General features: G+C 49.1%; 10 protein-coding genes across 10 annotated transcripts; 2 read left to right on the top strand and 8 right to left on the bottom strand.

Annotated features, from left to right (window-relative positions):
• Positions 1 to 343: 343 nt before the first annotated feature.
• BC939DRAFT_468201 (survival motor neuron interacting protein 1-domain-containing protein) lies at positions 344 to 1,915 on the bottom strand. Its single transcript, XM_051557884.1, has 4 exons — positions 1,680 to 1,915; positions 952 to 1,594; positions 730 to 843; positions 344 to 475 (listed from the first exon to the last, which is right to left on the bottom strand). The coding sequence occupies exons 1-4, from the start codon at positions 1,727 to 1,729 to the stop codon at positions 392 to 394; spliced, it is 891 nt and encodes a 296-aa protein (XP_051406755.1). The 5' UTR covers positions 1,730 to 1,915; the 3' UTR covers positions 344 to 391.
• On the top strand, positions 1,883 to 3,178 carry BC939DRAFT_33484 (small-subunit processome). Its single transcript, XM_051551628.1, has 2 exons — positions 1,883 to 2,458; positions 2,575 to 3,178. The coding sequence occupies exons 1-2, from the start codon at positions 1,966 to 1,968 to the stop codon at positions 2,895 to 2,897; spliced, it is 816 nt and encodes a 271-aa protein (XP_051406754.1). The 5' UTR covers positions 1,883 to 1,965; the 3' UTR covers positions 2,898 to 3,178.
• Positions 3,040 to 4,694, bottom strand: BC939DRAFT_481817 (Alpha/Beta hydrolase protein; the record flags this gene model as incomplete). Its single annotated transcript, XM_051559060.1, has 3 exons — positions 3,040 to 3,199; positions 3,292 to 3,955; positions 4,061 to 4,694. The coding sequence occupies 3 exons, from the start codon at positions 4,692 to 4,694 to the stop codon at positions 3,040 to 3,042; spliced, it is 1,458 nt and encodes a 485-aa protein (XP_051406753.1).
• A 753-nt stretch (positions 4,695 to 5,447) lies between these two features.
• On the bottom strand, positions 5,448 to 6,999 carry BC939DRAFT_403512 (fatty acid elongase; the record flags this gene model as incomplete). The annotated part of the gene is made up of 2 exons (XM_051552745.1): positions 5,448 to 5,926; positions 6,525 to 6,999. The coding sequence occupies 2 exons, from the start codon at positions 6,997 to 6,999 to the stop codon at positions 5,448 to 5,450; spliced, it is 954 nt and encodes a 317-aa protein (XP_051406752.1).
• A 720-nt stretch (positions 7,000 to 7,719) lies between these two features.
• On the bottom strand, positions 7,720 to 8,980 carry BC939DRAFT_468190 (uncharacterized protein). The gene is made up of 2 exons (XM_051557883.1): positions 8,322 to 8,980; positions 7,720 to 8,228 (listed from the first exon to the last, which is right to left on the bottom strand). Exons 1-2 carry the CDS (start codon positions 8,510 to 8,512, stop codon positions 7,952 to 7,954), a joined length of 468 nt encoding a protein of 155 aa, XP_051406751.1. The 5' UTR covers positions 8,513 to 8,980; the 3' UTR covers positions 7,720 to 7,951.
• A 393-nt stretch (positions 8,981 to 9,373) lies between these two features.
• BC939DRAFT_416865 (nucleotide-diphospho-sugar transferase) lies at positions 9,374 to 10,917 on the bottom strand. Its single transcript, XM_051553016.1, has 5 exons — positions 10,601 to 10,917; positions 10,376 to 10,515; positions 10,146 to 10,291; positions 9,767 to 10,043; positions 9,374 to 9,657 (listed from the first exon to the last, which is right to left on the bottom strand). The coding sequence occupies exons 1-5, from the start codon at positions 10,891 to 10,893 to the stop codon at positions 9,566 to 9,568; spliced, it is 948 nt and encodes a 315-aa protein (XP_051406750.1). The 5' UTR covers positions 10,894 to 10,917; the 3' UTR covers positions 9,374 to 9,565.
• Positions 10,918 to 11,427: 510 nt separating this feature from the next.
• On the bottom strand, positions 11,428 to 13,116 carry BC939DRAFT_468186 (thioredoxin-like protein). Its single transcript, XM_051557882.1, has 4 exons — positions 13,073 to 13,116; positions 12,236 to 12,932; positions 11,944 to 12,155; positions 11,428 to 11,682 (listed from the first exon to the last, which is right to left on the bottom strand). The coding sequence occupies exons 2-4, from the start codon at positions 12,622 to 12,624 to the stop codon at positions 11,528 to 11,530; spliced, it is 756 nt and encodes a 251-aa protein (XP_051406749.1). The 5' UTR covers positions 12,625 to 12,932; positions 13,073 to 13,116; the 3' UTR covers positions 11,428 to 11,527.
• A 1,959-nt stretch (positions 13,117 to 15,075) lies between these two features.
• Positions 15,076 to 16,609, bottom strand: BC939DRAFT_468184 (uncharacterized protein). Its single transcript, XM_051557881.1, has 3 exons — positions 16,245 to 16,609; positions 15,940 to 16,137; positions 15,076 to 15,843 (listed from the first exon to the last, which is right to left on the bottom strand). The coding sequence occupies exons 1-3, from the start codon at positions 16,549 to 16,551 to the stop codon at positions 15,107 to 15,109; spliced, it is 1,242 nt and encodes a 413-aa protein (XP_051406748.1). The 5' UTR covers positions 16,552 to 16,609; the 3' UTR covers positions 15,076 to 15,106.
• An 89-nt stretch (positions 16,610 to 16,698) lies between these two features.
• On the top strand, positions 16,699 to 18,880 carry BC939DRAFT_468181 (S-adenosyl-L-methionine-dependent methyltransferase). Its single transcript, XM_051557880.1, has 4 exons — positions 16,699 to 16,890; positions 17,002 to 17,250; positions 17,339 to 17,770; positions 17,881 to 18,880. Exons 1-4 carry the CDS (start codon positions 16,707 to 16,709, stop codon positions 18,726 to 18,728), a joined length of 1,713 nt encoding a protein of 570 aa, XP_051406747.1. The 5' UTR covers positions 16,699 to 16,706; the 3' UTR covers positions 18,729 to 18,880.
• Positions 18,881 to 23,442: 4,562 nt separating this feature from the next.
• On the bottom strand, positions 23,443 to 25,538 carry BC939DRAFT_481812 (WD40-repeat-containing domain protein; the record flags this gene model as incomplete). Its single annotated transcript, XM_051559059.1, has 5 exons — positions 23,443 to 23,598; positions 23,740 to 24,054; positions 24,191 to 24,253; positions 24,387 to 25,199; positions 25,368 to 25,538. The coding sequence occupies 5 exons, from the start codon at positions 25,536 to 25,538 to the stop codon at positions 23,443 to 23,445; spliced, it is 1,518 nt and encodes a 505-aa protein (XP_051406746.1).
• Positions 25,539 to 27,518: the final 1,980 nt, after the last annotated feature.

Below are 27,518 nucleotides of genomic sequence, written 5' to 3'. Positions count from 1 at the left end.
GATTCTCAGTCCCCCTCCCCCCTCCTTTCATTCTTGCCCTCCCTCCTGAGATACACGTAATCCCCTGCGGCTCATTAAATGAAAATAAGGCATCCTGTCCAGGCCCTGAGCTGCAGTGTCATCGTCATTTCTTGAGCTCTGACTTCATAACACATGCGTGCTATCATTATCGACTACGACTACGACTACGACTACGACTACGACTAACCACGAGCACCATGGAAATGGTAGACAAAGAAATACGTGTACAGTGTGCAGCATAATGCAGTTGCCGCCCAAGACAAATCCATTCAGATTTACAATTGGATCTCGCTTCACTGTACATGTTGTATGCATGTTGCGTGTTGCATGTAACATGTGGCATGTCCCTTTTTTATTAATTGAAGGAGATTCACTCAAGGTCACTCTGGCCAAATAGCCGAGCTACGATCGTGATGACCATGTTGATGGTTGCAAGCTTGCTCCCTGAGTCGCTCTAAAAATGAACAGATATCAAAAATAGAATCCGGGTGAAAATGTATTAATTAAAGCCGAAGATGTTTGTTAACGTACAGAACGAGGAGAGGACATCATTGATCTTTATCGGTTGTTCGAGCAAAAGATATTTTCGTACGATTTGTTTCTATCTCCTTCCATGTTTCGCCTGTTGGGTCCATCCACCATAAAAGAGGAAGGAAGAGCAAACATGGTACAGCATAAAACTGGCAATTGGGGAAACGTTGTGCTTACGTTGAGATGTGATCGGATACGTGCACATTTCTTGGCCAGACTCCTGAGAATGGATGTCTGGTCGGATTCCACGAGTGGATCGAGTTTCAGGAATAATGCGTACATCCACCGTCCCTAGAAATCCGCGAGGCAGCAATATAAACACGTTTAGTCCGCTTATTAAAAACCTGAAATCCAAAGGACAAAGACGCGCGTTGTTCAACCAGGATCGCAAAGACTTACTTCCTGCTCGGAGACATCGTCCTCTGCAAGCCAGCGTAGATGATACTTCAGTAACTGGATCAAGTGGCCTTGATTGAGACGCATAAGAAACCGAGGCTGGGGCATCATCCCCTGTCCTGGGCTCCGTAGTGTGGATGACTCCGTTGCCTGTATTGCTTCAGACTCTTGAGTAGATGTCAATAGTGTGGTAGTTGTTGATGCCGCAGTGGATCCTGGTACCGACATCGATACAACATTCGATCCATACAAAAGTGTGCGCCATCCTCGCTCGTCGAACATTTGTGGAAGTGTAATAGTTGCAGGGTTGACGGTTGACAGTAATGTCGAAGATGTTTCATTCGAGCCATCATGAGTAGATATCCGGCATTGTCCATCCTGCTGATCCTCAACGGATGAACTGGTCTGTATCCTCCGCCGTTTTTCTGGGCGTCCCTGGCGCTGCGAGTACTCCTTGAAGTTGGCACGGGCGGTCATAAACTCGTCCATGAAGCATTCCCTCCACTCGGCTGTTGGAGCACAACCCTTTGGCGCTGGGTGACATGAATTCCAGTCAGTCCTGTACTTTAGCGACGTGTTTTTGACGGAGAGGTATTCTTGTGCCTTTGGAGCTACAACGACTGCGGGACATGACCGTGCCTGCGCTCTAGGTTGCAGAACAACAAGGGTCCAGTCAGTGCGTGGACAGGTACACAATGCTAAGTTGATGCATCCCAACACTCGCCACCGACCTCACCATTCGCAAGTATTCCTCTCCTGAACTGGGAAGCATCTCATCCATGGTTGGTCGTCGTTGTCCTGTTCTTGCGATGGGGGAGTCACTTGCGTCGTGTGTGGCCAATGCTATGCTAGCGCCCCGTAGCTGGATATGGTGGATCAGAGGATAGCCCCCCTTAACCAGCAGTCCTTTGTTTGTTGCCTATTTCGATTTTTTTTTTTTTTTCTTGAACTTCGCATCGTCCATCGTTCTCCACTCTTTTCAGGACCCATCAAACAACGCAACATACCTTCACCGCCATGTCTTCTCTTCGCAATGCCGTCCAGCGGCGCAACCACAAAGAGCGTGCACAACCTTTGGCTCGTCAGAAATACGGTCTCCTCGAGAAGAAAAAAGACTATGTCGCTCGTGCACGGGACTATCACTCTAAACAGGACCGTCTCAAGGCGATGCGGGAGAAGGCTGCGTTCCGCAACCCGGACGAATTCTACTTCAAGATGATCAGCACCCGGACCAAGGATGGTGTCCATCTCGTGGAGCGTAACGAGAAGTTCTCGAGCGATTTTCTGAAGCTTCTCAACACCCAGGATATGAACTATGTGACCCAGCAGCGGGATATCGGACGCAAGAGGATCGAACGCATGCAGCAAGGACTTGTGCTTCTGGACGATGAGGTCCGTGAGGATCAGGAGGACGAGGACGAAGATATGGACAGGATCGGGGGGAGCAGCAGTTTCAAGACGATACAGAAGCCGAAGAACCATGTTGTCTTCGTTGACAATGAGGAAGAAGGCATGTGAAGACGATCTCAATCTGGCTATTCAACGTTTTCAATCGTCCGTCGCAATAACATGGACATCCAGACAACTAACATTTCATTTTCTTAATACTACAAAACACTTTTACAGTCAAGACGTTTGATCCTGCAAAGCACTTTGATACCGCACCGGAGCTCGTGTACAGAAAGTTCAACAGACCTAGGACAGAGCAGCTGAAGAAAGATCTGACGGTCTCACACCTCGAAAAGGCCGACATCAAAGCTGCAGCCAAGGAACGCGAGCGTGCATTGACCGAGCTGGCCTCGAGAATGGAACGAGAGGAGACAATGGCGAAACTGGAGCAGGAAATGGCATTGAGAAAGAATTTGATGCTCAAGGGTCGGAAGAGGAAGGTTGGCGTCGATAAGGATGGTCTGGCCAAGTACAAGTGGAAGGCGGACCGCAAGAAGTAGAAAGCAGCAGAATCAAGAGGTGGTCTCATTCTGGTTGGATACACGCAATAAACTGTACAATAGCTTCACAATAGACATTGGATCTATTTTAAAAAAAGCGCCCAGCTATGAGCTTTTTGTGCAAAACCTATTGCTATGATGCTTAGATCTTGAGACCGTAGCGCTTGGCAGTGAAAAGATCGAGTACTTGTTCCCGTGTGAAGAACTCTGTGATCTCCTTTTCGAACTCGGCGGGTCGCTCGAACGCAGCAAAGTGTCCCCCCTTCGGGAATTCGTGCCACGAGATGACGTTCATCCAGTCGCTATCGATTGAAGGATGTGGACAAAAAGAGTGCACCAGTGTTTAGCCATTGACAACAGTCAAGCATATCATATCCGAATCATGGCGACTTACTCGGCCCATGCTTTGGGGACCATGAAGAGCTCCTTATTCCAGACACCCACACCAACAAGCACGTTCGGTGGGACAGGTTGCTGAAGCAACCAGTCGATGTCACGGTTATGATACGCCTCATAGTAGATCCTGGTCGACGAAGTAATTGTCTGAGTAGAATGGTAGATCATGACCTGCGTCAACAGCTCCGTCTTTGAAAATGGCCAGGTCTCAGGACGAAGAGGATCTAGATCTGCCCAATCCAAGTACTTCTCCCCCAACCAGGAGAGCAGACCCACGGGCGAGTCCGTCAGGGCATGTCCGAGCGTCTGGGGCTTTGTGGCCTGGATGAAGAAATACGCGCCTTCCTCGGCTGCATAGCGTTTGAGGCCCTCGATCGAGGCCCGTTCGCGAGAATTTTTCTTGTAGACAACCGAGGGCAGCAAGAAGCCGGTGATGGCCTTTGCGAACTGGAACGGACGCGTCCAGGGTCGCGGCGGCAGACAGGGCAGCATGTTGACGTGGATGGCAAGGCAGTGCTCGGGGTAGAGCGTGGCGATGGTGCGGGAGATGATGGCGCCCCAGTCTCCGCCTTGCGCGAGGTAGTGCTTGTAGCCGAGGTGCTGCATCAGCTCGTGGAGGGTTTTGGCCATAGCCCTCACGCCAAACTTCTTCTGCGATGGTGCTATAATGGAGAAGGAAAGACAATATCAGGGTAACGAATACACTTGCCGGCTTCCCTCCACGGATACATCGCTGCATGCTTCAAAGTAGCAATGTATATATGTACCTTGACTCCATCCGAAGCCAGGAAGCGAAGGCACAATGATCTGGAAGCGTCCTCGCTTCTTTAGCAGCTCGATAACCTTTCCGAATTCGTACCAGGTGCCAGGCCACCCATGGATCAAGAGCAGCGGCATGATGATTTCTCCTTTTTCATTAACCATTTTCTTGCCGGCAAAGGGCTCCTGAAGGGGTTTGCCCGTCACTGGATCCTGTACCTCCTCAGCCCAGGGGTCGTGCCGGACGTAGTGGATGTCCAGTCCATTGACTTTGCAGGTCCAATGCTCGTAATCGCTGTTCAGCTGGTCCAGTTCCTTCGCCCAATCATAGTTGTGCCTCCACTCATAGACGAGCGTCTTGAGGAGGTTGGACTCCATGCCATAGCTCCACCCTGCCGACTCGATTTGATCTGGATAGCGTGCTTCGGCTAAACGGGTCTTGAGCGAAGAAAGGAGGTTGGATTCTCGAGCCGAGAGTTCCAGCCGACGAGGGACTGCTGGGTCGAAGGCAGCCTTTTCACCGACCTCGTCCACTTCGTTCTTAAAATGGTCGTGTGTGGCTCCTGCACCCTCGCTGATAGTCTTTTCATGGATGGAAACAAAGCTATCCTCAAGGAAAGTGACATGAAATTCCTTTGACATTGTTGCGTGGAAGATGTAGCGGTTGGTGTTTGGGTCGTGTGCTGCTTTCTTGACGGGTTTTTTTTCGGAATACAAAATTGGGGGCGTTGAAGACCTTCGGTATACCTGGGGGAAAAACGCGAAGAGGTAGGAGGAGACGATGAAAGAAAGAAGAAATGAAAGAATGAAAGAAGCGAATGAAAGAGGAATGAGAAAGAAAGGTTTCGCCCAAGCTCTCTTGGGCGTATAGTTCGGCTGGCAGAGGCCATTCGTGACACTTTGAAAGAACTCTCTTCTAAGTAAGGTCTACCTTGGTTCGTGTTCATTTTTTTTGAAGTCGCGTCGTGTCAACGGCGTACAAAAAACACTGATTTGATCCATACTTGTACTTGTGGCAGTGAAGGGGGTTTTATTCATGTAATAGATAATGATAAAACGACGAGGATGAGTGGTATCATGCCGGGCCGAGGGGTCTATTGTCGCGGTTGAAAGAAAGAAAAAACTAGAAGCAAGCAGCAAGCGAACTAAAACAAAACATTACAATGAAGCGAAAGAGAAGGTGAAGGGAAGACGAAAAATAATGATATTACGGGTGGATAATGGTCCGTGTGGGATGTACAAGGGGATGAACTGGGTCTCGTTTTCGTTTCCGTCTCCAGTTCGCAAATGCGTCGGCTTTTACAACCCATCGTGGGTAGGGGTTGGATCCGCTCCTGCTCCTGATCTCTTGACCCTGAGATACAAGTGTCTAATTTGGTCTGTGTGGCCGTGTGCTTAGATGTGCTTGCTCTTTGAGGTCTTCTTGGCCGAACCGTTGGTCTTGACGGTCTTGGGTGTGAAGTTGCTTCCACGCTCCTTGGCAGCCTTAGCCTTGGCGTTGTAGGTCAGGCGGTAGAAGTTGATGAAGAGCAAAAGGTAGCTGGAAAGCAGACCACAGCCAAAAAGCGCAGCGCCCTCGGTACCAGCACACTTGCCGGCGTTGGGGAAGGCGGGGTAGTAGGTGAAGGCGAAGTAGGTGTAGGAGCAGAAGTAGATGAATCCGAGGTCGAGGACGAACTGGACGATCTGAAGGGTGGTGAGGTATTGCTTCCACCAGATGCGGACACCGGCAGCAGAGCGCATGTAGTAGTAGTACATCAACACGTGGACAGTCAAGTTCAAGACGATAGGAACCCAGGAGACCGAGGTGTGGCCGCCGAGCTGGACGAAGCAAAGGATCATGGTCATCGAGTGGTGGAAGTAGTGCAAGAACTCTATTGAGATACCGTAGATCAGGCAAGATACGAAGGTTAGCGTCGTCAGCGATCTGCAGTTCAGGAACACGGCATAGAGGGCTCCACATCTCTTTTCTTATTCCGACGACCCAGGTCCTGAGCGGGAAAACATGAGAAAGATAGGCACGATGTCATTTTTTCCCAATTGAATACAGGAAAAACAGAGCAGGCCTATCATCGGGAGAGAGAGCAATTGATCTGGCTTCTCCTTATTCGAAGAAAAAGAAAAGATGGGAAGGGGACAATTCGTTTTTCCCCAAGCATGTCCCTGAGCTGAAGATCTGGTGTAGCCACAAGAAATGGTACGACGATCTTATCCTGAATAGATTAGGATTAGGCCAGGGACGAGACGCCTTCAATTCGTTGTGGAACACTGATGCAGATACAAAGAATAAGAATAGCGTGGCAACTGCTGGTGATAACGAGCGATTGCACGCGGCATCGACAATCAAACAGCAGCAGCACAGACAAAATCCGCCTGCAGCAAGTGTACAGTAAATCCCAACAAAATAAAAGAGAAAGACACAAACAGAGACCCTCCCTGATCCAGAAAGATTGACGACAGCGCATAACGTACCAAGGGGCTTCTTCTTGAGAACCAGGAAGACAGTGTCGGCCAGCTCCCAGTACTTGACGAGATAGTTGAGGTAGTAAAGCAGCTCCAGACGCTGAGTCCAGGCACCGGCGTCGCAGATGGCGTAGAAAAGACCATGTCTGGCAAGGATAGGGACCAGGTTCTCGATGAAGAGGAGGAGCAGGGCACCGGACGCGATTGTCAGCAGGAAGTTGTGGAGGATGAAGAGGCCCTTGAGCTTGAAGGCCTCCTGGCCCTTCATGATCTGGCGGCCGCCAAAGATGACGATGAAGTAGGTGATAGTCCACATGACGACCTCTTGGTTGGTCGAGAGCGGGGTAACGCCCTCTTGGAAGCGGAAGGAGTCGATGGACTTTCCGGTGACGAGTTCATAGGCCTGGCTGAAGTAAGTGTCGAGCTTGATGCCGAAGGGCTGATCAAGACTGAAGTTGACCTTGTCCAGGAATGCGGCGGCCATGGCTTGATGGGATGGAAGGTGCGGGATGAGAGGGATGAGGAAGTAGGAAGAAGAGAAGAAGGAAGAGAAAGAGAAAAGAAAGGAGAGAGGGGGAAAAAGAGATGAGAGGAGCGTGATGAGAGATGAGATTTGCCCCTCAGCCTTGTTTGTCCTGTTGTTGTGATTTCCTTGGACGGAGCAAGCCTGCCTGTCTGCCTGAGCCTCCAAATGCTGCACATATCATCCGCTGCTTAACATGGGCAGTTCATCCACAATCACACGCAAACCACTTGTCTGGAGCGAGATAGAGAGAGCCATATAATATATATATATATATATATATATATATATCTCCATGTCTCCGCTCTTTCTTTTGCAACTCGGTCCCTTGTCTTTTGTCTCTTTTGTCTCTTTTATGGTTCCTTCCCGCTGCACGGCAGCTTCTTTTTCCGACAGAACAGGTTCGGCGGCAGGTTTATATGCTCCACCACCCTTCGTCATCATACCCAGCTCAGTCAGCTCAAAAATGGTTTCTCTTCCACGTGAAATATTCATTCAGGAAGTATATGTGCCTGAATACCTTGCAACAGTACGTCCATCCTTGCTACGTCCGTGTGTGTGTGGAGCATACAGAAGAGGGAGCAAGGCTCTCCATGGCAGCGCAGCAAACTCAATTCCTTCCCTGTGTAGCTTATTCGTGGATATAACGAGCGATTTATTTCCTCGCAGAAATTCAGAGTTCACGCGTTTTCACTTTCGCGCCACGCATACAAAATATTGCCTCCACCATCTATTCCTCTTTGGCAGGAACAAGAGCCAAGGCCTCCTCCAAGGCAGCTTTGAATCCCTCCTGGGGAGGCCCTACAAATGTGACAACACCATCGACCAGCACAATAACGCATGGAATGGCCTTGTAATCGGTCTTTAAGTAAACAGCTTTTTATGGGGGGGAACCAAGTTAGCGCTCTCTCTTTTACTTACTTTCACAATGAGGCAAGTAGAAATATGTGCTGTAGTTTGAGCAAAATTCCAGGGACTTACTGTCTTTGGCATATCCTTCGGGGGTGTCGACGTAGATAGTATAACGGAATCCTTCCTTGTTCTCTTGGAGGAAAGCCCTGATATTCTCAACGTCGTGCTCCTTTTTGCTGAACATGCTCTCGTTGTTCACACCGATGATCGCGACACGACCAACATGCTTCTCGGCCAACTCGGACAGTTCGGGACCAGCATGCACACATGGACCGCACCTGTCACCAATAAAAATAAATAAATAAAGCGTCAAAGGCGATAGCTATGGAGGTCGTTGTCGCGGTGTTAGTACGAAAAACCGTAGCGCTTACCAGGTGGCCCAAAAGTCGAGAACCACAATTCGCTCGTCGCCAGAGTACCTGGGGCCGTTGACATGCTCTAGCGGAGCAATTGCGGCAACGGGGTCAACCTTGGTGCCTAGCAGAGAGCTTTTCCATCCGTCCCTGAAGCATGCTGGAGGACCGGCCTTCAATCTGTCACGGATCTTCTCAAAGGACGTCATCCTGAACTTGGAGAGAACCTCAAAGGGATCCTCGTATCCAATCTCCTTGGATTTGGCCTTGAAATTTTTGACCGCTGCCCAATAGGTATCCTCTTCCCATTTATCGTCGTATTTGTCTTCGAAAGGCTCGTGAATGATTTCACATAGGCATCCTTGAGGAGCTCCTCCTTCGGCTTGGATTCTGTGGCAGAGGAAGTAGTCATGCTGTGTTAGTCTGACGAAGTGCTTTGATGGATTGTTTATGGCAAGCTGTGATAAGTAGTAGTATGGGTAATGAAGTGAGGAAGATAGAGGTTCGAAGGAATATCTTGGCCCGTATTTATTGCTCAGTGCTCCCCCGTCGAGTCCAGGGAAAACGCAGCACTTTTACACAACTTCTTGCAATTGGATGAGAGCGCTTCGGCCAAGGAGCCACGAAACGATGTATTCCATTTGTAGATTGGTCTCGAGAAGCATCAAAGAATAGAGGTGCTTCCGAGCTGAGAGTATTTCCTTTGCTCGCCCCTTCGTTCTTTTCTCTTGGCGCAAACTCAAATTACCCATGCCGAATGGTTGTACAAACGCATGGGAAACCAACCGGCACGCTTTGGTCATTTCTGCGCTCACCACTTTTGGTCGCGAGTGCGTCTCCTTCTCTGACCAATCCTATCGCGCCACTGTTCTCATGGTGGCTAATACGTATTATACTATAGTGTGGTATACCTCTGCAACAGCGAACTCACGCCATCATAGGCTCGATTATGACCACAACCGTACCCTACCCCAGAACACAAAATCAATGAGGGCGTTTCAATACGCTCCTAGACCATTTCTCAGGTACCTGACACGGCTACTTTAAATGGTTCCACGCCTCGTTATGGGCTTTTGCTTACGAGACAACTTTTCTTTGGATGTCGCCGGCTTCCCACATAGTCTACCGACGCTACACCGTGTTAGGATTGATAGAGGATAGAGATAGCGCTTTTCTCTGGAATACGATTATGTACTATATTGAGGGTTATATATGCCAGAGAATACATGCAGGGCAAAGGGTGGGGGCGAGGGCAGAAGGGTTTAATAATAACCATCCAGTTCTTCAGGGTAAACCATCCGTTTGCCGCCTGCCATTTCGAGGAACTTGGCTGTGCATGAAAAGCGCTCACGATCTAGCACCGACAGAAAAAAAAAAAAAAAGGAAGGAGCGTGAACAGCTGGCTCTTGGTCACACAAGAAGCACGCAATAAAGAAGTCTAATCAACAAACACCAAAACGTACTCGCATTCAGAGCCGGGTCGCAATGACATTTTTCTTGAAATCCCGGTTCTGCAAGGCAGTTATAGAACGGTTGATGATAGTATCCGATCTCCCGGAAGAAATGCAACTCGTCGATGGAAAGCAGCAGAGCCGCTGCAATTGAGTGCGCCGGGGCATCACCCCAGCGCTCATAAAAGAACCCTCCCGGACGGTCGAGGTGGTTAAAGAGTTGTTGAAATGCGGCGCCTCGCATCCAGCGCGCATCCACGATCTCGAAATTGGACCAGAAGTGGCAGTTCTATGGTTTAAAAACGAGATTGGATGTTGAAGACGTGAACTTGAGTTGTTTGCACAGGAGACGTTCAAGGTGGCAACGAGACGAGATAGGGAGTGCACATACGTTATACGTCTGACCGCCATTGTCTGAGATGAGACCCAACGCATTTTTCTTCGCCAGGAAATGCGGATAGGTTGCCATGAACTCCTTGATCGAGTTCCACAGACCTCGAATGGTTTCAGGGTACTCGTATAACGATATGGTGAATGCTGCATTTGAAAAAGACAATCTGAGGAAATAATCAAGAAGTAAAGGCAGAACGAACCCAGTCTTACACGGATCCTTATACATACCATATTTCTTGTTGTTGTCCTGCATATAGAGGAAGGGGTCGAAGTCAATGTCGCAGGAGTACTGTACGTCCGGCTCAATACGCCAGTAGTAATCGTACTCGCTCATGGCCTCATGCTGAACCAGAAAGCCGGACTGATACCTAGTAAGTTACTCAGGATCCTTTTCAGTGTCCGTGAGTCATCTCGTATCTTCTCTGGCATTTCCCGAGTCCATTTTGCGCTCACCTGCACATGTGCCGATAACTCTCACTCGCGCCATAAATGATGTTCTTCATCTTCTTCCTCGTCTCAGCTGCCTTCTTCAGCGAGATCCACTCTGGGTAACTCCAGTGATCTTTTGGCACCATGCTAAATGTCATATTTGCTCTGGACATTATCCGCATCCCATCCATGAAGCTGGAACTGAATGACTTGTCGTTCAAGAACACATATGGGTACTGATAATTGCGATTGAATCGGTCCTCGATCTGTTGCACAATGCTTTGGGCTGCGTACAAGTCCTCATTCCGGACTAACATCACAAAGGCAGCCTTTGCTCTGCGTGTCGGAGTTTCTGATGAGGAAAATTTGAAGATCCGCTGCGACGCGGGATGTTGAGCGACAGGACGGAACATGTCCGTGCCCTGGTCGCGTCCCTATAATGATGCGACGTGGTCTGTCGAGTGCCCCATGGATATTTCTTCAAGGTGCTCTACTTCCGGGAGCGTTATTGAGCCCTCCTGTCTCTTCATGGCGTCAAAATGGATTGTAGCCATGCTGGTGCATAGTGCCATAGCCATAAGAACGACCACGGTAGTCGCTGGCGATGATCGGTTTATACTGTTATACCTCATAGTGTCTAATTATCACTAGTCATAGGCTGGCGAAACCGCTTCAAAGATCCAAAATTGCTATCGAAGCACAGATTGGTGAGGAGGATAAAGAGTTCCAGAAAAAAAAAGTCCCCGTCAATGGTCGCTCCTGGAAAAAGCTACGAGATCCTTTAGTACGCAACCTCAAATGGACAGATAACATTCCATTCCTACAATTCCCAACGCGACCGACACTCATGCAGGGGAATGGTGTACAACTTTATTTCGGGGGAGTTCCCTTCTCATCAATTCTCTAAATCGACGCTTGTAGATATCGATAGCACTTTCGATGTTGCCTATCTTACCCTTCCCGAGCAGACATGAACTCGACATCTTCCAACGCCTGCTCCAATGCTGGCCGGAGGGTTTCCTGCGGTGAGCCGACATACTTGACTACCCCGTCCACCAACAAGATTATACAGGGGATTCCTCGATATCCTGCAGGGTTATAAACGGCTATTTAGGATCACACGAGTTGTTGAAGCGACAGTTAGATGATGCGATAATGAATACATATTATGTGTCTAATTATATGAATAAAGATTGCAGCAATGTTCTTCATAAAAAGAGCCGTATTCGATTGGTTCGATCGTGAGATGCAATCATGGAGCCAAGGAACTAAGGTCAACCCGCAAGGGTCATTGACACAATCAGAGGTACAGCGAATGTACTGCTGGATGATAGCAAATCTCTGTATCATTCTCGAAGAGCACTTACTCTCTTTTGCGAAGCCCTCGGCATTGTCGATATAAATTGAGTACCGGAACCCATCACTGTTCTCCTCGAGGAATTCCCGCAATCTTTGTGTGTTGGGCGGCTTTGTCTCACTGAAAATGCTCTCGTTATTGATGCCTACAACTGCTATGCGACCCCAGAATTCGTCTGCGAGGTCTGAAAGCTCCGGTCCTGTCTGTACACAGGGGCCGCACCTAAAGTGGAGTATGGCATCAGACATAAAGTTTCTTTGCAACTTATAATTTGAGATGTTTTGGAACAAGGTTACACTTACCATGACGCCCAGAAATCAAGCACAACTATCCTGTGCTGACCAGCGAACTCGGGTCCGGAAATATGTTCACACTTTTCGAGGATCGCGACGGGGTCAAAGTGCTGTCCGATCAGAGGGCTTATCCATCCGGGGCGAAAGCACATGGCAGGACCCTTCTTGAGATAAGCGCGAGCGGATTCATACGAGTCGATGTTGAACTCTTTAAGGAGCTCGAACGGATCTGTGAACCCGATTTCCTGCGCCCTGGCCTTGAACTCATCCACGGCACGGTCAAAGGGCTTGTCCTCCCATTTGTCCTCGTACTTGTCCTCGAAAGGCTCGCGGATGATCGTGTTATAGGCCTCGATGAGTTGCAGTTCTGTGTCCGTAAGGGGTTGGTTTGGTGCCATGATAGCGTAAGATTAATGTCGGTGGAAGGATAGATGTGGGGAGGTCGCTGGTTGAACAAAATGAATGCGCGTAGAAGTCGGGTGAGATATCACAAACCAAAATTAATTATGCGGTATGTTCGTGGGCTAATTGGCGAAAGGTGGGGTGAGGAATAAAAAGAGTGGGAGCACAAGAGAATTGCTTTCCTTTTATATTGGGCAACAATCTAGGGGACAAAGGATTTGCAGGGGACAAATAGGATTGTATATCCAACGAGTAAGTGCATCGATTGCCAGTTATAGGACAATGCGGGAGAAGAGACATTGCTCTGAATGTAAAAAAGATAGAAGACGACAACAGTCAACAGGAGCACAGGAATGGAGGATGCACATGATTTGAAGGAATTAGCGCGCGAAGGACATGGCGGCCTGAGATAAACACTCAAATTCAGGAACCATTCCAATGTACCTTGTCACATCTACGGAGGACATGTGGGTGAGTAATTGTTCAATTAATAAACAAGAGGTAATGCATGCACCTCGGATGTGGTTGGAAATGACTGTCGCAGGTTGTTGCTTTTCGCCGAGGCATTATGGATGAGAAGAGCATGTTTCCATATGACATTTTATTTGTTTATGCTTGAGCACAAAGTGCCAGGTGAAATATGCTGATTTGTTCCTTTGTCGTCTCTTCACTTTTGACCACAACGATGCTAGTAAAAATAACAAAACCCACTTATTTCTGCATGCGCCATGAGGAATAGATAGAAGAGAGACATGAGTTAGCGGCCCTACGCGGTCTGGACCTTTTCTTGAAATAAGAAATCGGTGATTCCTGCATCCAACGCCCAATCTGTGGCCCACGATTCAAACGCAGGGGATACATATCTTCTGAGTTCATCCAGGCTAGTTATTCCTCAACGAATACGAAGTAAAAGGAAGAGGGCTGGTGGGTTCTACGCGTCTGGTCTCGACCTTTCCTTTCCGCAGTCCCTTGATAGAAGTGGGATAGAAGAACGGTCTGGTTGAGCAATTGAGAGCAAGGAACAATTAAATGGGTTACTAGCCCTATTACGATAGCTCTTTCCATTCCATTGGATTGGAAAGACGGACCAAATCCCTGACTCCAGAGCCATATTGTCTGGTTGATGTAGTTGCTGCTGTAACGATTTTAGGGCCTGCTATGCCTTACTGCTTCTTACATGTGTATGCATCAAGATCTCCGATCTTCTATCGCTTGGCCTTTTCTCCGATGAGAGATACAGGGGCTCATCTTTGAGGCATGAAACGCTCAGTAAGTTTCCGGTTCATCAATCGCACCATCTACTATTAAAGTGGTGAATAAGCTAACTACCTTGGACTCAGTTAATGGATGGTGTGTTTTTTTTTAACCAGTGCCAATGGTCGCTATCAGCTTCATGACTAACTCATCTTTCGCATGAAGGCGCACTGATCGATCCCCTCCCCATGGGGCACGAAAAGAAAACCCACAAAAATTGATTGCAGAGTGCTGTGCTCAGTTGGAATCTACTGAACGTCAAGCGTGGCACGGGCGGCACGAGCTCGGCAGCGAGAGCGAATCAGGAACACGTTTGCTCTTGGTGTGCGCATGCCCATACACCTCTCGTTCATTTCGCCCTCCTATTCTGCCAATGTCTAAAGGTATCAAATAACACCTATCGGGGATGCTCGCTAGAACGCAACTGAACGGTATACCCAAAATAATACAAAAAAAGCCCGGGTTAAACATTACAAGATGCGTATCTTCACACCGGGGCATGTCAACAAGTGCGAGAACAGAACAGCTTGGGGCTAATTGTATACAGGCTTGTTTGTGGACATGTGTACTAAGAGGCGCGCTCGTGGCGCGAGATCCTCGCGGTGGCACACAAAATGTCGAAGCAGAGCAAGGGAAGGTCTCGTAGACGACCAAGGAAACCAATCGGATGCTTCTTTGTACGGTCTGACAGTCCGGAGATTGCGGCCTGGCGCCACAACCTCCTTTCTTTTCGGCGGCAATGGAAGAAAGATTTGCTCTGTTGGGCTCCTGACAATGCATATACGAATCTTTTTTAGACTTTCACCATAAAATCTCCTCAAAGTGTTCCACGCGTCTATGGCCCCCTGATCCCTGGTCCCCGTATTAGCAGTTTGCTATTAGCAAGCGTCGATCCCACAGTAGGGGATTTACACGTACAATCTATATTGTGAGTAAATCGGTGCGCTATCCAAATCCTGGCTCCCATCAACAATCCAATTGATATATCTCATTTGACGGGGTTTGATTTTCGTCATACCTCTGTCCTAGTACACTACAGCCCCATGGTCCATGCCAGTGTGAAACTACTACACACGCGAGCAAAGGACGGCGTCGCTGACACTTGTTATTGTTGTTTACTTTATCACTCCGCCCATTCGCCATCTCTTTTCATCAATTATGTTTGGATGGTACCGGTATGCAAACGAGCATTATCGTATACAAAGAGCGCCTTCTCATAATTTATTATGCAGCAAGTCCCAGCGACTGCATTATTTCTTCACTAACCGAGTCATCCGAGCCCGTGCAACGCTTGCACTTGCATGTAAAGAGGTACTCAGTGCGCAGGTACTGTTGTCGCGTATCCCTCTTCCAGCGAGGGTCGCAATATGTGATCTGAAGCTGCTCATCCCGCTTGATGTCTCGGGCTAAGCGAACGCTCACGCCATAATTCGTTCCTGCTCCAGGATGATCAATGATCGCATTGGGTACACAGGCATGATTGAGCGAAGAGTGCAGGAGGTAGAGTCCTCCATCCTGGTTGTTGATATTGTATCGGCCGACGAATTTGAGATACGTCTCCATGGAGAAAAGGTCTTTCAGACTGTCAGGCAGGGGTTTTGTGAGAACAGAGGTGCCGTTTTTGCCAGTGATCTTGAGTGGGTACTGACAGCCTTTAATCAGAAATTCCAGGGCTTTCTCCCAAATCGCTCGCGATTGGTCGCCCATCATGTCCCATGAGGTCTCCTTCTTTTGCCGCTCCTCCTGACTGACGGTTGCAAAAGCGTCCAGGTGCTTCAGAACTGATGCTAGCTCCTCCGGTGAGGTCTCATTCGCGATCAGAATGCGTTCGTAGCAGCGAAGAGCGCCCATGCCGGCGTTCCAGTTTTCTTCCGCGCAGTAGGTTATGTAATCCTTCAATGCTGGGTTCAGTGGGCCGCACTCGAAGCGATGTGAGCTATCCCAAGCTGTCTGTCGACATGCTATTATAAACCAAGATGTTATTATGCGTTATAAGCGTTTCTGGTCCGTAATCAATGGATAGTTGTACATTACATGTACCTGAAAGCTGGAATTACCTTTTGTGCAGTACTTGATTTTGCCACAGCTTGGGCAGCCACAGATCAAGAGGTTTCCGTGCTTGATGGTACGAGCGCAGAGCCCACACGCCTCCCCTCGAACGACCATGTTGTATCTCTTCATGGGCGGGAAGTAAACGAAGGGGAATTCTGTAAAGATCACCTTGCCCTTGGGAAGATCCTGCGCTGCAAAAAGACCTTTGTAATGAGAGCGGTCGTAAAGCATTGAATGGTCAGTGCTTTTGATTTGATTTGTCCTGGTCAGAGTCTAGTTGAGATTGCCCCACAGCATAGGATTAATGTACCTTTGCCGATAACTTTATTAATCATCCTGGCCTTAACTTGGCCATTAGTCAGTGCGCTGACATCAACCTCCGTATCGATATGACTGACAGGGATCGAGGGGTCGAGCTCGCCTTCGCCCTCAGGTCGTGCCACAGCGATACCAGCCTCGCCCATCATTTTCTTGACACGCTTCTCGCTCACGAGCCAGGTGGGTTCTCTAGCCTGAATCTCGGCCAGGACCTTTTTGATGCCCAGACCGGGATCTTTCTCTTTAATGGAGGCGATAAGAGCGATCAAGGCAGGAGCCTCCGGTGTGATTGTCGCCATGGTTGCTGAGGGCTGTTGAATCCTGTGGAGAGTCAAGAGGTGCGATCCTTTGACTAGGGCATCGAACGGTTTCTTTTTTGGGAGGTTTGTTTACTACATTAGGTTTCGTGGCTTGAAACATCGCCTTTTTTTTTTTTTTTTTTTTTTTGTGGGCCATGGTCGACAAAGGCATCACACCTTCACACCGTCGCGCTCGAGCAATGAATTTTTACAAACAGGCGGCACAGATTCTGGACAGGCTGGGCAAGAAGGAGGGTTCCATCAAGGGCCTGACCCTGGGGAATGCAGAGGTGACAGACAAAAAGCGCATGTATGCACTTATCTGCGAAACATTAAAGCGTAGGACACTTGGACTGGAGTTTTTTCGATCGAGATATGCTGATTGCCATAATGAAGACATTTCTCTTGGATACAAACTCAATGGCTATATTATGGAATTATGGAATCTAGATAATACGACGCTATCATTAGTATTACAGGAGTCCAAGCTTTTGACACTGGAGAAGAAGTTGACCAGATCGCTAGCATTGCTTCTGTTACACGACCTATTATTCCAGAACCGGGGCATCCAGGCCTCAGACGCATGGCCCATGAAGCAGGCAGTGATGAAGCACAAGGCACGACTGAAAGCCGAGTTTGTGAAAGCGAAGATCAAAGTCGGAGCCAAGAAGGATGGTCTGATCGAAGGTGAAGAAGAAAGTAAGTATTAGGGAACGTGTTCCAAAGGCGGACCAAATGCGAATTAAGAAGTGACATGCTAACACTTTATGCTTGGATTCCCGTGTAGTTCTGATGCCTAGATATGTACGGGTTAATCTTTTGATGATGACACCTCAGCAGGTTATTGATGCCTTTATCGCCGACAACTGGGCATTCCTGCCGGCACCACCCTCACCATTCGCACCACCCCCACCCAACACCTTCCATCGCGACGAACACTTGGACTTTATGCTCGTGTTCCCGCCAAAGTCAGATCTCCACCTTCACCCACTCTATGTCTCTGGCGTCCTGATTCTACAGGATAAAGCGTCGTGTTTCCCAGCAGCAATTTTGTCACCGCCCAAGAACGCGTACGTGATCGATGGATGTGCTGCGCCCGGAAACAAAACTAGTCAATTGGCTATGGGAATGGGCAATGGTGGCAAGATTATTGCATGCGATCTGGATCTTCGGCGGCTCAATATCCTCAAGCGGTTAACCACGAAAGCAGGATGTACAAGTATGTGGCCTGCTTAATGGATACTATTGCTCGAAATATTATGGGAGAACGCCATGGCATAAATTTGGATATTAATGCATCAGAAATAATTGCTACCCATCGCGCTTTAGACATCACGGCTCTGAACACTTCGTTCTTAACATTAGACACCTCTACGGAGGATCATTCAAAAGTTACACATATTCTGCTGGACCCCTCGTGCTCTGGATCAGGAATCGTTAATCGCATGGATCACCTTGTAGACGCATATGCAGAAGAGCAGGAACAAGCAAGCATTCTCGAAAGTACTACGACCGGTGGTGCTGCTGAACGTGCCGTGGCCGAAGAGAAAAAGAAAGAACGTCTCAAATCGCTAGGAGAGTTCCAGATCGAGTGTGTGACCAAGGCAATGACGTTCCCGAATGTGCGGCGGATCAGTTACTCGACCTGCTCGATCTATGCGGAGGAGAACGAGCATGTTGTGACGACGTTACTGAGGAACCATTGGCCCCAGTGGAAACTGTCTCCGCGGTCTAAGGTCCTACCCACGTGGCATCGACGCGGATACCCAGCGGATGTCGGCGATATTCCAGGACTGGTTGAGACAGACGAAGATAGAGCTAAAGTGGCCGATTGTTTGGTTCGCGCCGTACCTGGAGGCCCGGATGGAGACTTGATGAACGGGTTCTTTGTGGCGTGCTTTGAACGCGTGAGCAAGAATGATAACCCAGGGCTCTCGCCAACGTGGAAAGGACCAAGCATCGGAGTCAAGAGGGCACATGACGATATAACATCTAATGGGGCAGCGGCAGCTACCGTCTCCACCGCATCAGCCAACAAAAAGAAGAAGAACAAGAAGAAAAAACAGAAGGCTAGTACGGCCGATGGTGGCGCAACAGAGACGGTGACAGATTCCAGCGCTGGTCCATCTGAAAAGAAGGCTATGGAGGACGAGGATGAAGCGTCCGATGGGGAGTAATTAAACATCCTTGCTGTAAAATGGTTTCAATTGCTTACCTTCCGCGCCCTCGTGCATTTGGATTATTAATGTAGGGTGGAGGCTGGTTGGCATTTCAACAGACCATGAACAGCACGAGCACCTCTTGATTTTATTAATAAGACACATAGTCGTCAATTCATCCCGAGTTCACTGCTGTTGGAAATTCCCATTTGTTGTCAGTTCGCAAGGAGAGAGTAACGAACCGCATCCACATTCGCATATGGTGGCGACTGTTCCTGAGACTTGCCAAAAAAAAAAAAAAAAAAAAAAAAAAGAGCTGCCGTTCTCCGTTCTGTAGCAAGGGGTTCTTTCTCGTCCTAAATTATTCGCCACAGGTGCGGACAAAACTCAAATGTCTGGCTTTTGACATGTTCGCTTGTAAACCCCAATCTCGCATGAAATCGAACACTTCATTCGGACGTAAATGCTCTCCTATCATGCTGCACTGACACAAATTGCTACTTTCCATCTGAATGCGCACGGACACAAACATGAAATAAGCACAGGATTAGCTTGCCCTGCTGCAGACCACCTCTCTCAGGGATTTTACGATTGTTTCGACAATGGACGTTCGGGTCCATCCAGAACATAAAGAATTATACTTTTAAAAGCATTTATGCTTGTCCTCCACATCTTATCAGAAGCTGGACTCCAGAAATGCGATATGCTAAAAAAGAGTAGACTATAATATTGCCAGAAATTATGGGAACCGGTACCGGCCATTTGATGAAGCCTTGGCCAGACAATTTTTTGAAAAGATCGACGCATGAGCCCCTGAATGCTTTCTTTGATTCCCTAATTTGGACGGTGCACACAGGGAGCTTATTGAAGGTTGGTCATTGTACTAGCCTTCTCAGAACTACGAGGACCATCAAGATCCTTTTCCGACCTAGGCACTCAGTGCCTCTTTCATTCATGCAAATCTACAAATCGACAAAGCCTGTGTCCGTCTGCAAGCGCTATATACTCATGTTACTATTAACGTCTAAGTTTGGTCTGGGTCCACCGCCTGAAGATTGCGCTGGTCTGGCATTTGCTCGACCTGTCCTTGGTTGATATGTGCAAATTGATTCCCTAATGCGAGTTCTGGTACAAGTGCTGGCTTGACGGTGGCATGCCAATCTATTTTAGAAGACACGATGCACGATTTCAGAGAGAGACACGGGGTTGTAACGAGGGGAAGGGTCTAACGAGGCGATGTTTGCGGTACGCGGGCCGCGCGTGTTGATGCTGAGAGAGGACCCTGGTGAAAGGATCTATCTATAGCATGCGAGAGTGAGACTATTCATGACATCCCATGTTTTTCTCGTTGGTAATGGTTGTCGTGGCGGTTGTCGTGACACATCCTGCTAGTTATCCAAAGAGAAAAAGGGAGGGATGGGAGGCATGGCCATGGCTGCAGGTCTTACATAGCCCTAGTTGTCCACCCAAGAAAAATAATCCGTCAAACAATTGGGCTGGGATTTGTGCGCATGTCCTTTGTGTATTCAGGTCTTGTCGCTGTCAAGAGAGAAGGCACCGGAAACAGCCCTTCTTTCTCTTTCGCAATGCTGATTCGAAACCGGGATTCATCTTTGCTCATTGACATTCTACATCTTGAACGTTCCTGTCCCCCTGGAACCTAACTTGCCTGTACTTTTGACCACAACTCTATATATTTAAGAAAGACAGCTCCGCTCGCAACCTTATTCACGCTCCTCCACTCCTCCGCGTAGACATATACTCTTCCCCACTCACGTACCATAACTCTTTTATTATGACTCTTTTGCATCACATGTATCCTTCATCGACGGCCGTTCTCTCTCATCCTCCGCCCGACAAGGCGTTTTACTCCATCGCACCGTCTTCGCTCGCAAAAAGTGCGCGCGTCCGCGCTTCAGGTACTAGAAATGAAACATACCCTATCATTTGCTTCCGCCAACGGCGCGTCTGCGGATTATTAGCACAGCACATCCCCCAGATAGATGCTTACCAGACATATCCTTCTCTTCCAGGTCTCTGCCGGAAACCACCCAAGAGGACAGCCGAGTTCCTGGACACTGAAGCAGGAGAGGTTATTGACAACTCCCATACACCCAAGAAGCACTCCCCTCCACCGTTCTGTCCACACCTGACACCACCCTCTTCTCAATCCCCAAAAAGCACCATCAGCGATGCATCCTCACCACTTTGCCCCCCAATCACACAACCCACCCTCGCCAACACTACACAGCATCACAACACAATTAAATCACTCTCAGATTTGAACAAAAAAAACAAGATTTCAGGGTCATCAATTGTTAAGACGACCACGCAGCGTTACACACAGACCTCTGCGACAACAGTCAGACGTTCGAGTTGCGCAGGAACAGAGCCAGGGTCATCTATTTCGACAGCAACAACCCCAAAACCGATTCAGTTCATCAATAATGTCGCGCCAGCTGCGCCACGTCCGAAACCGCCAGCAATGGGGACATATGTGCAGACACAATCGGCTATTCAGCAAAAGGCGAGGAAGCAGTCGCGGGAGGAAGGGAAGGTTAAGCGGGCGTCAAATTGTTTCATCAAGTACCGGACACATATACATCCGCTGATTGTGGCCTGGTATGGGAACCAGAATAACAAGGTCGTTTCGCAGCTCGCAGGGCAGCTCTGGAGGAACGAGTCGGAATCGGTGAAGAACTTTTATCGTCAGCAGGCAAATGAGGAGAAGTTGAGACATGAATCGCTGTACCCTACGTACAAATATTCGCCAGCGCGATCGGGTCAGTCCAAGAGGCGGAGTGGCACTGGTGTGGAGGCTCATACAAAAGATCAGGTGGACACGTCTTCGCGTGCGCCGTCTCCGTCTGTAGAGGTTCGGAAAATGGATGGGTCTGAGCCGGAGGGCAGCCAAAGAGCGATGAAGAGTGAGAGTAGGCTAGCGAAACCTGCACAGAAGAAAAGGTTTGTGGTAACAGAAACGGCGCTTCTCGACTTTTCGGGTGACTCAAAGCTGACATCGACCCAGAAACACAAGCACCGGTCTGGCGGTCGATCTCCATCTGCATCATCACCGGTATCGGGATCTACTAGCAAAAAATATGGCACAGCAGGCCAAGATTCCTTCCCGAAAGACTGCGCTATGATACATAGCATGGATCATCCGGGAGCGTTCGCGTTTGCGGTCCAAGGTTCTAGCCCGACGACCCCATCGCCATCCGCCGGTGACCTCGTTCCTGTCCATTCACAGCAAGACCATGCCCCGTCAACTCTAATGTCTATCTTAAACACTTTATCACCATTCGCAAGCAGTGGACTGCAGGATCCGTCCGCTGCATCCATCGTGCCGGACCACTTGCTGGAGTCCAGTGCGATGCTCGCGCCACAAATTTGGACTCACGCTGCTGGGCATTTTGATATATCCAGTACTTCGGTGACCGCGTTATCCGCGATACCGATCATCTCAGACGTCGCGACTATGTCTCTGACCTCAAGCCTACGTCAAACTATGTCTACCGCCATGGACTTCATAGTACCAGCGCGCAGAAGGAGTAGCATCGACATGACGTATATGGAGCTCGACCCTCCAATGCAAGACCACACTGCTACCCTGGCGATGCATCCCAGCCCGACACTTCACCTGCAGCATAACCAGGACACAAGCCCGCCTTTACCTGCGCTTCAGCAGCTCTTATACCAGCAGCAAGGACAGCCAACTCCCTTCCAAGTCCCTGAATCGTGTGCTTCCGATTTTAATCAAGGCTTTCCATGGCACCTTGGCATAATTACGACTCCAGGAGCGGCTGTCGATGTAGTCTTTGATGCTACGAATCCATACTACTCACCAGAAACAATGCCCGCCGAATATGGGTCATCACTCCTCACTGCAGCAAATGTGCTTTCTGTGTCTCCACAGCCGCTTACACCAGGGTCCAACCCTATGCTTTCATCAGCTGCGGTGGCATACCATTATGGATGGACGGACAAAAATCCGACAGACCTTTTACCTCGTGCAGCAAAGGAAGCCGGGGGTTTCCAGCTTCCGCTTCCGTCTACGTCGTCGGGGGTGCTCTCGGCACAGACTGAATTGAGCGTGCAGTATGCGTTGGGCGTTTATGAAAGCGGCAATGAGGTGGGGTATACGGACCTTGGAGCGGCAGATGTGATGGCGGCAGCGTGGACCTCAACCGGAGAGGATTATCCATCGGGGAACAGATTTTCGATGGATACGGCGACGAGCTTTGGGATGCAACAGCAGCAAGCGCCACGAAGGCTGTTTATGGAGGGAGGCGCACATGACTATAGCGACGAGGAGCTGAGTATAAGCATCGAGTATTATGAACGGGTGCTGGAGATGCAGAAGACAAGGCTGGCGCAGCAGAGACAGATGAAGCAGCAGCAGCAGCAGTAGCAGCGGCAGCGGTCGGTCGCGTCTTACTGATAATAATGATAATGAAAGGGGGGGGGGGGGGGTTAATATGCCCACATACAATCAAAACTTCAAATAAAACCCTACGCTTTTCCGAAAACGTTCTCGCCAAAGTATTAGCAAGATCGTAGTTGATAATTGAGCAAATCGGCCCTCATTCTATCCCCCGTAAACTTTCTCTCCCAGCCCTAAAATATTATGGTGATTAATATTGTTTGTGTGTGTGATAGCGCGCGTATGTTTGTCTAATCTATTGATCGTGAAAGAGTCTCGCAGAGAGCTGCCAGGCTTGCTTGGCTGCATTTATGCCCACAGAGCAGCGTAGGCGCCGCAGAGTCCGAGCTGGAGTGGTCCACCTGCTGCAAATAGCCTTGTGCCCGTCGAGTCGTATTCCAACGTATACACCGCATTCCGGATCGTGATGCCTGAGATCGACATCGCGTACGCAGTATCTCGATTCTGTCGTCAACAAAAAAAAAAAAAAAAAAAAAAAAGAAAGAAAGAAAGAAAAGGGACGCGTAGAAAAAGCCATAGTCAATATCGTTTTTTTGCTGAACCGACAACCTTCTCCTTCAAAAAGAAAGCTTAAGGATCACTTACGAGCCAGCCAGGTCCGATTTCCTGGAACCGTTTTGTACTCTCGCCGTTGTTGAACCCATCAAGGTACCGTTGTGCGCGAACATCATAGTAACCGATACGGCCAAATCCTCCGCCCGTGGTAATGATGTGGCTCTTAAAGTCGAGGGCGCGGACACCCCAGCCTTCATCACATGAATCTATGTCGTGGACGATGGATGTGCTGCGGGGATCGATGATCGAAATGTGGGATTGTGAACCGACGGCAAAGAGGTTTGCATCCGAGTTGGCGGTCAGGCACACGGTCTCAGTCGAATGGATCAGCTTCAACTTTGAGAGCTGTGGTTAGAGTAATGCAAAAAAAAAGAAAAAGAAAAGAATATAGATGTTAATGCGCAGGAAAACTCCCTCACAATGGTCGCATTGTTTGATTACATGGTAGAACGTGTATCGCCGAAGTGAAAGATGCACTTACTTGGACGTACGACTCGCGATCCCATAGCTTGACATACCCTTCAGTTGTCAATGTCATCAATTGCTAGTCATTTTCACCAAGGTATAGGTAAGAATAGCAATCAATTTGCAACGCTGATTCTCATAAAACGGTTTCAGCCCCAGCTACTTACTCCTGTTGTCTTGTTAAGCGCTAGATCGCGGACCTTAGTCCTTACCTCTGCACGCGTAATCACCGGAAGGTGGACCTTGACCTCGCGTGTGACTGAGTGCAAATTCGTCAGCACGGGCGACCCCATGGTCCAAACACGCATCGACCCGTCCCTCGCGCCCGTCACCAGAACCGTGTCTGAGATCCAGGTCAGTGAGAACACCAGGTCCGTGTGTCCGTACATCATCCCCACGGGCTCAAACTCTGGGATTGCGTAGATCGTCACCTGGAAAGGGTCTCCGGAGCCGATCGCGAGAAGCGTCCTGGATGGATTGATGGATAGTGATCGGATGCCTGTAGATGTGGACGCAGCTGCAATGCTGTTCAGCGTTCCTGGGCTCATATCCCCTGGTGAGTTCGTAGTAATGTTGGTGTTTGCGCCATTGATGGCATTTTCTGCCGCCTGCGTTACTACTGTTGATGCCGCAGCGGTAGCGATTGGACTCGTGGCTGAATTGGTAGCCGTTGGTGATGAAGAGTTGGGGCTGGCTGCGGTCGCCAATGAAGGGGTAGACGATCGACGACCGGGGTTGAAGAACCTGAGCCCTCTCTCCAAAGTGTGCGCCAATCCCAGGTCGTTGTTGTTGGTGCTACTGGCGATACTGCTGTCGTACATTCTCCCTAATCCTCCTCGCGGAAGGTACGTGTTTTGGAGACCAAAGGAGCTGCGAACATTTGGTGTCTTCATCTGGGTAAAACTGTCTTCCTTCGCAGCCAGGTCCCTGACATGCGCGAGAGCGCTCTCGGTGCTTTCCATAAGACACTCATCCAGGCGTCCTATGATCGTGCGCTTGTCCGTGCGGGTGTTTAACATGATGATCTATTTAGGAATACAGTGTTTTCAAGGAACTGTTGGTTAGTGGGCTGCCTCATAGATACTGGAGCATAACAACACGTAATTCAATGCTGTGTTCGTTATCCATATACCACTAGCTCTACCCTTTATTCTCTCCCAACGCCTTTTTTTTTTTTGTCTGATCCATGTTACCTTGTTACATTTGGTTCCCAAGAGCACCTCCTCGTGAGTGAACCACGTCGCCGCAAAGGCCTTGTCGTATCCTTCCATGCAGTAGTCGCGCTCATCGATAATAGCAGGGATCCCGGAACTGACCAGATCGGAAGTCGCATCCAACTTATTGCTGTAGCTGTATCCAGTCATTGATAAAGCTGAAGGCGCTCGCTGACAAGTCTCAGTGTTGTAATACCCATTCGATTCGTCCGCCACACAAAGAGAAGGCAATTCTGTTGAGGAGGCGATCCAGGTACGAGGGGCGGAGAGTGCTGAGTTGAGACGCGGCGCTACAGTTGTACTATGGCAAGGGGACGATGACGACGACGCTGCAGACTCTGTCCTGACCGAGTGATAGGGCATCTGCTGGGAAGTTGTCGACATGGATGGCGTAGACATACGCCTACTGCCGGCGCCCAACTGGACTACGGAAAGATGTGGACTCCTCAACGACGCTGAGCTTGATGACTCCGCAACAGAATTGGAGGAAGTACCGCCGCCGAACTCCGTTACTTGACCCATCCTCGTAATGCTTTTACCATGCGACCCCAGCGATGGTGATAACGAGGGTGAAGGTGAGCTTGAAAGTGATGAAAGTGGGTGAACTACTGGTAATTTGGGGGAACTGGACGTGGATCGTAGTGCTGGTTCCTGTGCTTTTGCTGGCGATCCGGGTGCAATACCTGCCTTAGTACTGCTAGGAGCATCTGGGCTGCTGGAGGGCGTGAGGATGTTCTGTTCAGAGACATGGTACACGTCCTGTAGCTGAGGTTGGCAGCCGATCCTGCGTGGGGTTCCTTGTCTGATCTGCTGCTGCCGTGTCTGGTACTCGCGCTTCCTCAGTGGCCCCAGCACAGAGGCCGAGGGCATCGACGGGGCTGATGTGTTGTAGCTATTGACGCATTGGAAAGTAAGGCGGTGATGAGATGGGGTGTTACGAGGTGGGGGCGAAGGTGTCCCTTGCGGGAAGGGAGCGGAGACGAGGACGTGGATTCGGAACACGACTAATGGCGACGTGATCTGAGCCTAAGGACTCATCCACATTGACCACAAAAAGGGGGGAGGAGGCTTCTTTGTGCAACCGGGAGAGAAGCCGTTGAATCATCATGAAGCACCACATGTACCACTATCTGAAGAAAAGGGGAGTGTATACCACACTTTCTCCCCCTTTCTGCGTGTGTGTCTTTGCTGGAAAGCTGCTGTCCATTTGAAATAGGACCAACAGTTCAAAGTTCAGAGTAGATCGGCAGGATGACAGCATGATGCTCTGGCATTTTGAAGGGTCAATAGGGGAAGGGGATGCAGATATGATACACCGTAATCAAGGAAGCACAGACATTTGTGTAGCACAGAATGTGTTTACCTCCATGGCTGCTTTTGATCCTTTGGACCCAGGAAGAACGACAGCTTGAGGATAGGCATTCAACGGCAGCGAAGAGTGTGGAGGAGTGGAAGTGGCCGACGAAAGGGAGAGAATGCAAGTGTGAAATGTGAAACGTGGAGTGTGAAGCGTGGAGTGTGAATGAGGAGGATCGTAGGACGGATAGGAACGAAGAACGAAAGCAAGAAACAAAAAAGAGAGACAAATGAATATATAGATGAGAAGCAGGACAGTAGTGGTATCACGGGCGCAGCGCGGTGGGATTTTTGAGTGGGAGCAAGAGCTTTTGAGTAAGGAGTAGGGCTTGATCGAATGGTTAACTAGATAGATTGCTTTTTGACGGACTGAGGCTCCGAAAAGGGAGAAGAAATATGGTGAGACGCTCGTCGAGGAGACGTAAAAAACGTGCGCTGAGAGGATACAACGAAGAATAAACAACGCGCGGCTGATGTGAGGATCGGTATGTGCTTTCTAGGACAAAGAAATCTGTATAGCAGATATAGCGCAGAGCGAAGGAGAGCAGTAGCAGAAGGGGATAAAGAGCGGCGTAGGAGATGGACAGCCGAGTCGAGGTCAGACGAAAGAGATGGAGAAGGAAGGAGGGTAGGGATGATTTTAGAAAGTATAGTATCGGTGGCCTATGATAACTTGTTTCATTCTTCATGTGTGGAATGGGGGAAAGTAGAAACAAAACGCGCAAAAGGACGGGGGCTAAAATGACTATGATAATGATGATGATGATGATGATG

The sequence above is a fragment of the Gamsiella multidivaricata genome (genome assembly GCF_025024155.1).
Source record: "Gamsiella multidivaricata strain RSA 2152 chromosome Unknown BC939scaffold_116, whole genome shotgun sequence".
NCBI lineage: Eukaryota > Fungi > Mortierellomycota > Mortierellomycetes > Mortierellales > Mortierellaceae > Gamsiella > Gamsiella multidivaricata.
Note: the sequence above shows the minus strand (reverse complement) of the source record. Positions and strands in the feature narration are given on the sequence as shown.